This window comes from Rhinolophus hipposideros, assembly GCF_964194185.1.
Source record: "Rhinolophus hipposideros genome assembly, chromosome: 7".
Classification (NCBI taxonomy): domain Eukaryota; kingdom Metazoa; phylum Chordata; class Mammalia; order Chiroptera; family Rhinolophidae; genus Rhinolophus; species Rhinolophus hipposideros.
The window spans coordinates 48,889,226-48,904,190 of NC_138053.1; the positions used below are offsets into that span (position 1 = coordinate 48,889,226).

The 14,965-nt window shown below is 35.4% G+C and overlaps 2 protein-coding genes across 5 annotated transcripts in view; both read right to left on the bottom strand.

The window, feature by feature from the left end:
* The window catches only part of FAM151B (family with sequence similarity 151 member B), a 34,091-nt gene extending 30,523 nt beyond the window's left edge, over window positions 1–3,568 (bottom strand). For both annotated transcript variants that reach the window (XM_081052898.1, XM_081052897.1), the window contains exon 1: window positions 3,371–3,568. In XM_081052898.1, the coding sequence (XP_080909024.1) occupies window positions 3,371–3,395 (25 nt within the window). In that variant the 5' untranslated portion in view covers window positions 3,396–3,568. The remainder of the gene's footprint in view (window positions 1–3,370) is intronic.
* Window positions 3,569–10,765: 7,197 nt separating this feature from the next.
* The window catches only part of ZFYVE16 (zinc finger FYVE-type containing 16), a gene marked incomplete at its 3' end in the record, with an annotated part of 44,483 nt that continues 40,283 nt past the window's right edge, over window positions 10,766–14,965 (bottom strand). For all 3 annotated transcript variants that reach the window (XM_081053331.1, XM_081053330.1, XM_081053332.1), the window contains 2 exons: window positions 14,131–14,298; window positions 10,766–11,946 (listed from right to left, as the gene is read on the bottom strand). In XM_081053331.1, the coding sequence (XP_080909457.1) occupies window positions 11,785–11,946; window positions 14,131–14,298 (330 nt within the window). The remainder of the gene's footprint in view (window positions 11,947–14,130; window positions 14,299–14,965) is intronic.

A 14,965-nucleotide genomic window follows, 5' to 3' on the forward strand; every position in this document is an offset into this window, starting at 1 on the left:
CTAAAATTGACTGTGGTGATGGTTACATAATTCTGAATATACTAAAAACCACTGAATTACATGCTTTAAATGAGTGAATTGCATGGTACGCAAATTATCTCAGTAAGAAGCAAAAAAGAAAAACATTTTTTTAAGAAGAAAAATATATCTACTCTGTGACCCAGAAATGCCACTTTCATAGGTTTTCATAAATTTATCCATGAACAGATATGCTTATATGTGGGACATGACATCTGATACAAGGATATTTATTGCAGTATTGTTTGTAATAGCAAAAGAGTGAAAAATAACCTAAATATCCACCAACAGTGAATTCACTAAATAAATTATGGTATATCTATGCAATGGAACATTATGCAGCCATTAAAAAGAGGCAAATCTATGTGTAATGATATACTCTCAAAGATATGTTAAGCGGGGAAAAAAGCAAGGTGGAGACAATATGTATAGCTGGTGGAGCAGAAAGAATAATGATCTCCCAAAGATGTCTATGTCCTAATCCCTGCAAACTGTGACTATGTTATATTACTTAGCAAGGGGGAATTAAGATTATAGATGGAATTAAGTTTGCTAATCTGCTGACTTTGAGGTGGGGATAGTTGCCTGGATTACCCAGGTGGGCCCAATGTAATCACAGGATCCTTGTAAGTGAAAGAGGGAGGGAGAAGAGTGAGTCAGTGTCAGAGTGATGCAGTATCAGAAAGACTCCACTAGCCATTGCAGGCTTTGAAAATGGAGGAAGAGATCATGAACCAAGAACTCAAGCAGTCTCTAGAGGATGATAAAAGCAAGAACACAGATTCTCTCCTAGAGTCTCCAGAGAAAATGCAGCCATGCCTACTGACACTTGGATTTTAATGCTCAATGAGACCCACTTCAGACTTCTGACCTCCAGAACTATAAGGTAATAAATCTGTGTTGAACTGAGCCACTAAAAACTAATACTTTAATAAACTACTTTGTTTAAAAAAAAGTGGGAGAAAAATAAGAGCTATGTAGTAGTATATGGTGGCATATATACTATGATCTTAACTATGTTAATTTTCTTAAAAGTCAGAATTGTTAGAAAATATACCAAAAAGTTATTAGTGGTGCCCCTGAGTATTGACAATACATGAATTTTTGCCTACTTCAATATACTTTATAAATGTTGTATAATGGGCATGTATTGTTTACAATCAGGAAAAATTTTAATCTGAAAAAGGTTGAAGGATATAAGGTTAATATATGAAAGTCAATTGCTTTCCTACTTACCAGTAATGAACACATGGAATTTGAAATTAAAAACAATACCATTTACATTAGCACCAAAAAAAACCCTGAAATACTTAGGTATAAATCTAACAAAAGAAGAGTATGTACAAGATCTGTATGAGGGAAACTACAAAACTCTGATGAATGAAATCAAAGAACTAAATAAATGGAGGATATTCCATGTTCATGAAAAGACTCAATATTGTCAAGATGTCAGTTCTTCCCAATTGATCTATAGATTCAAGCAATCCTAATCAAAATGCCACCAAGTTATTTTGTGGATATTGACAAAATGATTTTAACATTTATATGGAGGACAAAAAAACCCAGAAGAGCCAACACAATATTGAAAGAGAACAAAGTAATGACACTATCCAACAGCAAGACTTACTATAAAGCTACAGTAATCAAGACAGTGTAGTATTGGTGAAAGAATAGACAGATCAGTGGAATAGAATGAACAGCCCCGAAATAGACCTCCATAAAGAGAAATTGATCCTTGACAAAGGAACAAAGGTAATACAATGAAGCAAAGACACTCTTTTCAACAAATGGTGCTGGGATAACTGGACATCCACATGTAAAAAATGAATCTAGAAACAAACCTTACACTCTTCACAAAAATTAACTCAAAATGGATCATAGACCTAAATGTAAAATGCAAAATTATGAAACTCCTAGAAGGTAACATAGAGAAAACCAAGATGACCTTGGGTGGAGCGATGACTTTTTAGATACATACCAAAGGCAACATTCATGAAAGAAATAATGGATAAGCTGGATTTCATTTAAATGAAAAACTTCTGCTCTGAGAAAGATAAGACCAAGAGTAAAACAAGCCAGAAACTGTGAGAAAATATTTGCAAAAGATACATATGATAAAGGACTGTTATCCAAAATATACAAATAATTTTTAAAGCTCAACAATAAGAAAACAATCCAATTTAAAAAATGGGTCAAAACCTTAACAAACACCTCACCATGTAAGATAAATAGATGGCAGGCATATGAAAAGGTGTTCCAAATCACATGCCAAAAGAAAAATGCAAGTTAAAACAACAAGGTACAACTACACACCTATTAGAATGGTCAAAGTCCAGAACACTGACACCACCAAATGCTGGTGAAGATGTGGAGCAACAGGAAATCTCATTCATTGCTGGTGAAAAGGCAAAATGATAGAACCACTTTGGAGGATAGTTTGGCAGTTTCTTACAAAAGTAAACATACTCTTACCATATGATCCAGCAACTGCACTCCTTGATATTTAACCAAAGGAGTTGAAACCTTATGTCCACATAAAAACCTGCACACAGATGTTTATAGCAGCTTCATTCATAATTGCCAAAACCAAGATGTTCTTCAACAGGTGAATGGATAAACTGTGGTATATGCACAAATAGAATATCATTTGATGCTAAAAAAAAACAAAAACCTGAGCTATCAAGCCATAAAAAGACCTTAAGCACATATTACTATGTAAAAGAAGCCAATCTGAAAAGGCTACGCAATGTATGATTCCAACTATATGACATTCTGGATGAGGCAAAACTATGGAGACAGTAAAAATATCACTGATTATCAGGGATGGGTAGGGGTGTGGTAACATACTTTGTATTACTCCATAATGGTGGGTACATGTCATTATGCATTTGTCTAAACCCACAGAAAGTAAACCCAAGAATGAACCCTGTGGTGAACTATGGACTTTGGGGGGTTATCATGTGTCAACGCACGTTCACGACTGTAACGCTCTTGGGGGACACTGATAATGGGGACGCTACGCCTGTGTCCAGGTAGGGGACAGACGGAGAATCTATTTCTCCCGATGTCCCTATAAACATAAAATATCTCCCCCAAAAAATCATTTTAAAATGGAGTACCATATTCTTTCAATTCTTAGCTGCACCAGACGCTTTTCTCTTAATGCCCACAGCAGCCAATCCATTGTGGGCGCGCTAAGAAGGCCGACCCCCAGGATCCGAAAAAGGGAGCTGTGCTGCCAGGAGTCCCTCAAAACGCCCCCCAAACACAAGCGCGAGGCCGAAGAAAGTGCGGGACTTCCAGCCAATCGAGTAGAGCCCAGTCCCAGACCCACAGCCCGGAGGGCGCTTACCAGGGCCCCCAGGGGTCGCTGCCATGGTGACGGACGCGCTCAGTCAGCGCAGGCGCCGAGCAGTGGGCCCCCCGCCAGCGACCCGTCACAGGTGGCGTGAAAACCGGACTCAGCTGACCACAGACCACAGACAGACGCGCCCGCAGACAGACCGCCGCCTCCAACTGCTGCGGAGGCTGGAGCTTCCCAGGCGGAGGCGGAAAGGGAGGCGGAGCGGCGCGCACGCGCAGAGGCTGCGGCTGGAGCTTCGCCGGCACGCAGACTCCGTGCGGGGTGCGCGGGCCAAATATCGCGCTACCTGCTCTTTTACAAGGTTGTCAGGAAACGGGCCGTTCCCCCAAAAAGCCGGGTCACGGAAGCCTGAGGCAGAAAGTGAGAGCCAAGATTGCAAGCAGTTGCCGGGGTGGGGTGCGAGTTTCCCAAGTTGGATATGTTTTCTCTTTTTAATTTTAGTAACATTCTGAAATGACATGGAATCATGTCTTCGTAAAAAGGAGTGTTTCTGCGTAAGGATACTGAACTGATAACGTGAACGTTTTCTCGCCCCGTGCTCCTCTCCTGAGCGGGGTTGACTCAGAAAACACTCCCAGCAACAAGATTCTCCCACTGCCTTCTTTGCCCTCAAGTGCGTCCCGCAGGCGGGCTGGGGCTGGAGACGGGGCGCCAGCCACGTCGGATTTATCAGAATTAGCAACACAGCAATGGCATTTTCTGGTTCTGTGACTAATACAACTCACTCTGTCAGTTGTAAAATTGGGATCATAATACATCACCTGATACATCACACGAAGTCTTCTCATCCAGCCCTTTAGGTTTTAATAGGTTTAAGTCTTTCCATACTTGAGTTGTAATTATTTAAATCTATCTTCAATCAGGCTTCTCCATTATCTGAATGTTCTCTAGCTTAATCAAAAAGATTCCTTGAGGTTTAGAAAACACTTAACTTTTAACGACTCCAGTGGTATTTTCAGAAAGCTCTGTTGGGACATACAATTGCTTGATTTGTATTTGATTTGCATTTCCGTGATGATTTAAAGTGTCATACATTTAAAGTGTACAATTTAATATAGTCATAGTGTAGTCAAAATCGTGCAACCAGCACCCCGTCAACTTCAGAACATGTTCATCACCCAAAACAGTCACTCCTCATTTCCTCCCCAGCCCTATGTAACTAGTAATCTATTTTCTGTTTCTATGGATTTACCTAGTCTGCACATTTTGTGACTGGCTTCTTTCACTTAGCATAATATTTTTGAGGTTCATCCATATTGTCGTGTGCATCAGTACTTTATTTTTTTATGGCCAAATAAAATTCCATCATTTGAGTATAACACATTTTATTTGCCCAATCATCAGTTGATGGACATTTGTATTGTTTCCACTTTTTGGCTGCTAATGAATAATGCTGCTATGGACATTCATGTACAAGTTCTGTGTGGAAGTATGTGGATGTGTTTCTCTTGGATATACACACAGGAGTGGAACTGCTGGTTCATATGGTAGCTCTATGTTTCACTTTTTGAGGAACTGCCAGTTTTGAAAGCAGCTGCACCATTTATATTTCCACCAGCAATGTATGAGGGTTCCAGTTTCTTCACATCCTCACCAATACTTGTTATTATCTGTTATTTTTTTCTTTTATTGCAGCCATCCAAGTTGATATGAAGTAGTATCTCACTGTGGTCTTGATTTGCATTTCCCTAGTGATTAATAATGTTAAGCATATTTTCAAGTGTCTATTGGCTATTTATATTTTTTTCTTTGGAGACATGTCTGTTCAAATCATTTGCTCATTTTTACTTGGGCTTTTGTTGATTGTAAAAATATGAAGTCTGACTACAAGTCCCTTAACAAATACATAATTTGCAAATATTTTCTTCCATTTTTGTAGATTGTCTTTTCACTTTCTCGATGGTATCAGTTCTAGTACAAGTTTTTATAGCCTATTGGTCACAATAGTAGGTCAATATTTTCATAGATTTTATAGTATCTGATTCAATTAAAATTACTTTTTACTGTCCATTTTTTTAGAGCTGCATACTAAAGTACGTGGCATGAGATGATGATGTCAGATTTGCTTGAAAATAGTCCAGGAAAGAAATATACAAGTCTGACAATTATGTTCCCAAACTTGTTGCAATAATATTGCTAACCTTCTTTGATACCAAGAGGGATTATTCATTGTGAATTTGTACCAAATGGACAAACAGTTAACCAAGTTTATTATTTGGAAGTGCTGAAAAGGCTGCGTGAAAATGACCTGAACTTTTCGCCAACAATTCATGGCTCTTGCATCACAACAGTGCACTAGCTCACACAGAACTGTCTATGAGGGAGTTTTTAGCCAGTAAACAAATAACAGTATTGGAACACCCTCCCTACTCACCTGATCCGGCCCCCAATGACTTCTATTTTTTACCCAAAGATAAAGGAAATACTGAAAGGAAGACATTTTGATGACATTCACGACATCAAGGGTAATACAATGACAGCTCTGATGGCCATTCCAGAAAGAGTTCCAAAATTGCTTTGAAGGGTGGACTAGGCACTGGCATCAGTGCACAGCTTCCCAAGGGGAGTACTTCAAAGGTGACCGTAGTGATATTCAGCAATGAGGTATGTAGCACTTTTTCTAGGATGAGTTCATGAACTTAATTGTCATATCTCATAGGTGTCCCTCCCTTTTTGAAAGTTCACTTTACCCCGCTTTGCTTTTATAAAAGACCTACGTTAGTACCTGTTTTCACTAACCTAAAGAAATCTGAAGAGGATTTTCACTTTTAAGGAAAAGGAAAAATAACGTCCAGCATTTGTTTTGCAGTGAGTACTTACAGAGGCAGCATGCACCCCAAGCAGAGAGAGTGGCACCTCCAAGCTTCTGACCTGGGAACCACATTAAGCATCTCAGCATCAAGCCACCATAGCTTTGAACTGTGTCTGTATCTGTGTTTTATCTCGATTTATTTTGTGCAGCTGTCAATAAAATGTGTCCTAAGGTAATTGCTTCTTCGCTTTACTCTATTTCTGCTTATGAAATGTTTCATAGGAACACTCTACTTTCAGATAGTGGAGGAAACCTGCAAAGGGATCCATGAAGCAAAAGTGGAAAACTGGATAGTTGTTGAATCTGAGGATGGTTGTAGTCCGAGTATACAGAGTTTCATCATACTGTTTTCTCTACTTTGAGTGTTTGGAAATTATTATTGCAAATATATGTCTAATTACTTTTCTTTTGGCACAAAGGGAGAGGTTCACATGTTAAAGATATATGGTATATTGAGGGAAGAATAGCAGATATGCAGGGTCTTAAGATTAGAATGTGAAAAAACGGGCATTGACCTGAGGTTTGGAGCTGCTTTTGATGATACATATATATATACATATATATGTATATATATATGTATATATATATGTATATATATATATGAATAGTAGTTCTGGTTCTCTGAAACTGGGTAGAGGTGGTGAGATTATTTTAGTGGAGTGGAATAAGATGCAGTCCTCTGTTAAAAGTATGACCTTTGATTCAGTATACTCTTTTAATTATTCATTTCTTTTTTTTCCAGTTACAGTTGACATTCAATATTATTTTGTATTAGTTTCAGGTGTACAGTATAGTGGTAAGACATTTATATAATTTATTCAGTGATTCCTCTGATTAGTACCCACCTGTCACTACAGTTATTACAATATTGACTATAATAATATTCTGCAATCCCACCAACAGTGCACAAGGGTTCCCTTTTCTCCACATCTTCACCATCACTTGTTTGTTGATTTATTGACGTGTTTGTTGATTTATTGATGATGGCCATTTTGACCAGTGTGAGGTGATATCTCATTGTGAAAACATTGTGAAAATTTACATTTGTATTCCTCTAAGCACCTGGAGACATCACCAGTGTGGGATCACCTTAAAAGCAAGTTAAATGCTTAAGATTCTTTGTGTGATGTAGGCAATTCTAAACTTGGCTATGATTTTACATAATTTATACTCATCCAAAGGTTGATACCCTTTGGGGGTGTCTCAGCTTATTGTGGGAAAGTTCTGTGAGATTCATGATTCCTGTTAGATTCACCACCTTGTGTGAGCCTTGATCTTTGTTATCTGTCCTCCTTACTCCATAGGGTTGTAGTAACAGGGCCCTATGTTCACTTCTCTTTACACTTTTAAACTGGACATTCCTTCCTGTCTTAAAATCTCCTTTTTGTTTTAAAGTGGCTTTTGTATTTTAATCAGCTTTGGTTTTCAGCAGGAACATTGGTCTAAATATTCTATCATGTAATTTCCAGAAACAGGAAATTTCCCACAGTTGCATCTCTCTTCCCACATGGCCAAATCCTACTTTTTGTCTTGGTATTCTCTGTACTTAAGAACATACTACTTGTGACAGGGAATCCATAAATGCTGACAAGAAATATGCTAATTCTGTCAGAGCAATGAACCATCTTTACTTTTAGCTGCTCAATGATATAGGTATCTTGTATTAGTTATCTAATATAAGTTGCTGCAAATTACAAATCACTAGAAAACTTAGCAGTTTAAAATAGCAGATGTTTGTTATTTTACAGTTTCTGAGATTCAGGAATCTGAGAGTGGCTTAGTTGAGTGGTTCCCATGAGACTGCAAACTGTTGGCTGGAGCTACAATTTGAAGGCTTGACTGGGGTTGGAGGATCCAATTCCATGCCTGTGGCTATTGTCAGGAGATATCAGTTCCTGCCTCTCCATGGGGCTGTCCACGCCTGCAACTGGCTTCCTCAAGAGTGAGTGATCCAACGGAAAGAGAGGGAGAGAGGTAGGGGAGAGAGGGAAAAAAAGAAGAGAGCGGGGAGAAATGCACCAAAGATAGAAGCCATAGAGTCTTTTATAACATAATCTTGGAAATGACATCCATCCCTTCTGCCACATTCTATTGGTCATAAAGATCTACAATGGTACACTGTGGGAGGGGACCACACAGGGGTGTGAAAAGCCAGGAGGTAGGGACCATTGTGAGCTATCTTCGAAGCTGTCAAGCACCTTATTTTACCCAAAGAAAGAGAAAAAATACCATTATTATATTCAGAGATTCATAATAAAGCACTTGTATTAGACCTATTTCTTCATTTGTAAAAAGCATGAAAAGATGTTTGTAATTTTATCCATGCAAATGCAGAAAATATTTCCCAACAGGTGTTAATATTAAATTGTGTATCATTCCAAGCTAAATCCAAAATACAGAATATAAAGATTTAAAACTACTAATAATCTAATGTAAAAAAATACCAATGTGTCAATTAAGTGGTAAAAGATAAATTTAGATGGTGTCTGGAGGCTTAGTGTCTGATAGGAAAAACAGAGATTTTAAATACAGCTCAAATAAAAACTAACCATGCAAGTTTCAGTAATAAAAATTTTGTCACGAGAAAAATAGTCCTCCTACTGAAACATATGGTCATAATTCCAATAATGGATTTTCTTGCCTGTCTGCAATAAGATGCTTTTATCAATCATTGAGTAAAAGTGTTTGAGAAGCAATGAAATCTAAGATTCTAAATATAAACCATAATTCAATTGAATTAGGGAGTAATTGACAATGTGTTCTTCAGTGTAAACAGCATGCTACATTTGTATAAAAAATGGAGGAAAAAATATACATCTTTGTATTTGCTGCTATTGCACCTAAACCTTGGGAAGATACACAAGAAATTAATTAAAATTATTACTTGTTGAGACTGGGGAGTGGGAAGAACAAGGTACATGCACACACGGTAGGAGATAAAACTAACATTGATAAGTTTTTAATATTTTTTCTGATATTTGAATAATGTATATATGTATTACATATATGAATTTTTTTCTTAAATCACAAATAAAAAAATTAAAACCTAGGATGGTTTGGAGGTTTCTTATTTCAAGATATTTTCTTTTAAAATTTAAGTCAGGTTATCAAAGTTGTTATGCCTGCTATTAAAAGAAAGTTCTGTTATATACTTATAACACAGTATCTAAGTCGAGGCTGTTATAAACTTAGGCAATTGAGGCACCAGTCCGGCTACTACTTTTATAAATTTTAAGGTAAGATATTCACACAACACAGAAGACTTTAAATTGCCTTAAAATGGAAAGTTCTGTATTTTTACATATTACCTACTTTTCAGATTTTCAGCTCTTGCCTCGACAAGTTTAATGCCCATTCTCTAACAGGTTCTCAGGCTGCCTTCTCATTATTGGTAAGGCTGGGTTGTTTCTCAACCACCTAGTCAAGATCCATATCTTGATTATAGCAATGACTTTTACTTTGTTAGATCTGCTTCACATATTCAGCTCCAAGAGGAGAACTACCTTATTCATCTTTCAACCTGTGAAGGTTAATAAAGTGCTCTGCATATAGCAAGTATATAGACATGAAGTTTGGTGGATGACTGCATAAAACAATGGCCTAGATTTTACTTCATTATTTCAAAATTTAGAGAAATAGAGTATTAAAAGATATAAGACTGAAAACAGATCACTGTAGACTGAGTACAAAGAAACTTTAAAAATTTTAAATTTTAAATTAATGCCTAAGTGAAGAAAATTACCATATAAGTAACAAATGCATTCAGAAACATACATCTACAAATAATACTTCAAAATGTACCTCCAAAGGCACATAATTCTAATTTTTTTTAAATACATAGATTTTTTGAAAAAATCCAAAGCTATCCCATCATTGGAAGAGTCGTCCATTTGGTTATTTTAAGCAAGCTTCAATATTCATACATCGTGCAATTACTTATATTGCAAAATAAACATTCTATATAAAGAAAACATAAATTGAGTTTGATATATAATTGTTTTTACCTTATACCATTTCAATAAATTTCACAAGTTATTATGCGTGGCCATTTAATATTTGCAACATTTTACATTATTTATGAAGTAGCTACTTCCAGAAGACTGATGTTCTCTTCCATACTGTGTCTCTGCCTAATACTACAGAAGTGATTCAGTAGGAACCATATGACCAATCTGATTAAAATTCTTAGTCTCTCTGAGCCTGAGACCTCACTCAGTTCCTGAGTTATAACGCTGACTTGGTCTTCCAGTTGAGATGCTTCCTAAATATTTTTCTTGAAACAGGGCTATTTAATGTGGTTTCTTTTTCTTGAGATATACAAGTGTTTTTGATACAAAAACATATGTATTCCACATAAAACATCAAAATAATGATTATATTTTATGTAATTTAAATGACAGAACTAAAATATGCCCATTGTGTTTTTTAATGCAACATACTTTCTTATTTTGTTGTTTGAAGTAAATAGGAAACCTCTGTAACAATTTTAAATGCATAGAATTTAACTTATGTTAATATTCTGTTATAAAAAATAACTACCATATAAAGAATTTAAAATATGCAAAAATAATCAGTTCATTAAAATTTATGTTTAATACATTGGTGTTAATGAAAATATGTAGATTTGCCAAGAAACTTCAAAGGTTTAAAGGAGAAGTGAAAAAAAAAGCAAAAACCTGTTTCAGGCTTCATTTATTGCTACATAATAATGACTACTTCAAGGGTCATCTGGCCTGTCGTCAATCACTCTTAGAAGTGGTAAATACAGTGGTTTACTTTGGAAAGAAAGGAGGAAAAATAATGCACTGCAATACAAAAATATTACCTATTTATAAATTATTAAAGATTTATAAAACACATACTGAATCACGTTCTCGCTATAAAAACAATATACTTAAATATAGAAGCACAAAATCCTGAAGCACCCACAATTATTTTAAGAATACCCATTTAATCAAGAAAAAAACATATATATATATATATGTATATATAATTTGAGAAGACAAAAGGCAAAATTCTGATTTTAATTCAAACAAGAGTTTATCTAGTCATGGAGGTAGGTCTCCACTCCAATTACAAATAAGTTATCTGCCTTGTTTAAAGAAGTATCATATTAAGTCTAAGATCTAGAAACTGGTCTGTGCCATTGAAATACATTTTTAAGACTTTAGAAACCAGTAATCTAACTGGCATATACAGAAAACAGATATTACCATTACAAGGTTACACCTGAAAAGAGCCTTCATTAAAATCCACCTTGGCATAAAGAGGTATACCTAAGCACAGATACTTTGGCATAGCATTTAAATAACACTGTAATGCTACAGATTTCTTAAAGAGAGAAGAAATCCTTGTCTGGTTAGTATTTGCATTAAGTGGAAAGTTTCAAAAACTGGATCTCTTAAATTTTTAGAGATTGAAATTGTGCTAATGATTTAAAAAGGTCATTCCTGCCTAAAAAGCAAAACTTATGTGTTTCAAACGTCAAACATATTTACTTTTAGTGTTTGTGGCATTTCAGGTTTAGTGCTGGAATTAGTTTTAACAAATCACTTTGCAATATATAATGTGACTCACTAAAATCTTTTCACTAAAAAAGATTTTCTATAATGAAAAATACTAATTCTATTTCTAATGGTAAACTAGTAGAGCTGGAGGTGCCACCATGGATCACAGGAATTAGAGCACTATCAAGATCATTTAGATAATGCTGAGGAAGAAGTTGGCCTTCAGATCCTGCCTGAAATTCAACCTGGAAAAAAAGAAACTTGATAAGTCATCTCTGGATAATGAGCAATCATGCTTAGCTCAGCAGATAAATGTAAACTAAAAATATCATTCAGTTTAAGCATGTTAAGAAAGTACTTTTTATATTCTCATATTTCTTTTATCCATCTACTATATAAATTATAATTGTCCCTCCACAGGCAGCATAAAAATAAAAAAATTGCCACTAATTCATACTTTAGGTTTCTTCTCAATGAACATGTAAACACACTGGAGGACTAAATTTTTAAATGATTACTAGCATTACTTAAATTAAAATCCCATGGTATTAAAAAAAGTAATCTACGTAAAATATTTTGAATTTGTTGCAGTAATATTTAATATCTGAATTTAATGTTGCTGGTGAAAATTACATTTTAATACACCTGACTAAAAAATATTAACAGTGCTTACTCAAATAATTATCAGATGCTTCCTTGAGAAAGAACTTTTATTAATTAATTAATTAATTTTTGAGAAAGGAACTTTTAAAAGTGAGATGAAAATATAAGTTCTTTCCCATAAGAACTGTGAGTACAACACATCCTGGCTGAAGAAATGCAAACCAGCACATGAACTCATTCTTGTTTAGATAAACCATTCTAATGAAGAACCTGCTTTGAAATCTATTATACTGGATGTTGGAAACAGAAATGTACATTAAAATAATACTGGAGGACCATTTTTTCACCTATCAAATTGGCAAAGTTCAAAAGTTTGATTACATACTGCTTTGATAAGGAAGTGAGGGAAAAGAATGCTCTCACAAATTGTGGTAGAAATATAAATTGTATAATCTCTACTTGAGACAATATGGTAATACCTATTGAGTTCATTCTTGGACCTAAAAATTCTACTTCTAGGAATGTTTCTTATAGACTCACACTTGCGCAAAAGTGAAATATTGTGGATAATCTAAATGTCAATCAGTACATACCAAACATGCATAAGACTAGTTAAATTACAGTACATTAATATAACAAACTACGACTATGCAAGTGTTAAAAAGCATATGTAGTAACATGAAATATCTGTAAGGTATATTAAGTTAAAGAAGCAAGGTGAATAAAAAAAGAGTGTAAAGGGAACAAAAAGGACACATATACCGTGTTTCCCCCAAAATAAGACCTAGCTGGACATCAACTCTAATGCATCTTTTGGAGCAAAAACTAATACAAGACCCAGTCTTATTTTACTATAAGACTGGGGATGTGGTGATGTGGTGGTGTGGTGTGGTGTGGTGTGGTGTGGTGTGGTGTGGTGTGAGTGATGTGATGATGTAAATACCGGGTCTTATTTTACTATAATATATAAGACCGGGTATAATATAATACTGGGTCTTATATTAATTTTTGCTACAAAACATGCATTAGAGCTGATTGTCCGGCTAGGTCTTATTTTCAGGGAAACAGGGTACTTATTTGCTTGTACATGCATAAAATCACAAAGCATACATAAAAGGGGTAACATTTGATTGCCTGACCAGGAAGGAAGAATGAGAGGGAGTATGGAGGTGGACTAAAGGGTTTGGAGATAAGGGTAGAAAGGAGACTTTCCAAGTCTATTACTTTATAAAACTCTGTTGGGTACCATTTACATTGTAGCCTGAAGTTAAGGGGCCAATTACATAGACTACAGTGTGAATGCTGCTCTCTGGAACTGTTCAGTGAGGTGGTCCTGTTACATAAACTTTCAGACTGCTGTAATTTTAAATCATGTGAATATAGAATCTGTTCAAAATAATAAATTTAAAAACCGACTTATTAAGCAGGATTATTGTGGAGCAAAGGTCAGCACACTATAGCTTGAGGGCCAGTAGCCCACCACTTTTATTTAAAAAAAAAAAGTTTCATTGAAACACAGCCCAGCTTGTTAGTTTACATACTGCCTATGGTTGCTTTTGCACTGTAATGGCAGAGTTGAGTAGTTGTGAAAGAAATCATATAGCCCACAATGCCTAAAATATTTACTCTCTAGCTTTTTACGAAAAGTAGTCTGCTGACCCCTGTGGAGAGTAAAGGAGATAAAGTACATGAAGTGTGTGTACACACTGATGATCTACAAATTTTAGTTGTCTTCGTCCCAAAACAAAAGGTTAAAGAAAGAACTTTTGATTACTTTAACATAGGATACATTCATTTCAAAAATACATCACAAAAACATGCCTCACCATATCAGTGTCAATGGAAACTCTGAGGCCAATTTTATTCATCCCATTACTCTTTAGAGTTTTCAAGTGAGGGCTCAGTGCAGCACTACACGCCATGGCTATTTCTTTTGCAAACTGATAATGAGTTGCTGAAATAGATAAATCCTGGTCCTTTAGAAAATAGAACACCTGAAAGGTATTTAATTAGGAAACAGATCATGATTAAAAGTACATTTAAAAATGCAGTAATTGCTACTTTCAATTCAACTTTATTATTAAAATTCCAATGTTAGTTGCATGAAATTCACTAGTTAAGAGCACTATATATATTTTTTATTTTAATACACACACATACACACCCTGATCTATACTATAAGTATAGATCTTAAAACCAAAGGTTACAGAATTTGGGAATGACTTTGCTATTTTTGCCTAAAGTTAACCTGTAGCAATGAAAGCCTGGTTGACAGTTTAGAGAACGGTACTAATGAGCCTACCCTGTAAGTTCACCATCTTACAACGACATCTTAATAAAGTTAAGATCAAACAAAGAAATATTTTATCATTTCCATATCCTCTATAGTTTCTATCTTGTACATGCAGAAAATCACAGAAAATACATACGCAATGAGTAACACTGATTGCCTGACACAGGAGGTAGAGTGAGTGGGGTGGGGGGAGTATGAAGGTGGACTAAAGCTTTGGGAGTCTAGTTTCATGTCCCTTTCTTAAAAACAATGTAATAATTAAAACATGCAAAAATAACTTTAATATGTAAATGCTGATTATAAATTGATGTCAATAAAATACTTTAATTTTTGTAAATTAAGAGAAAATGAAAATAATATGGTCAGAT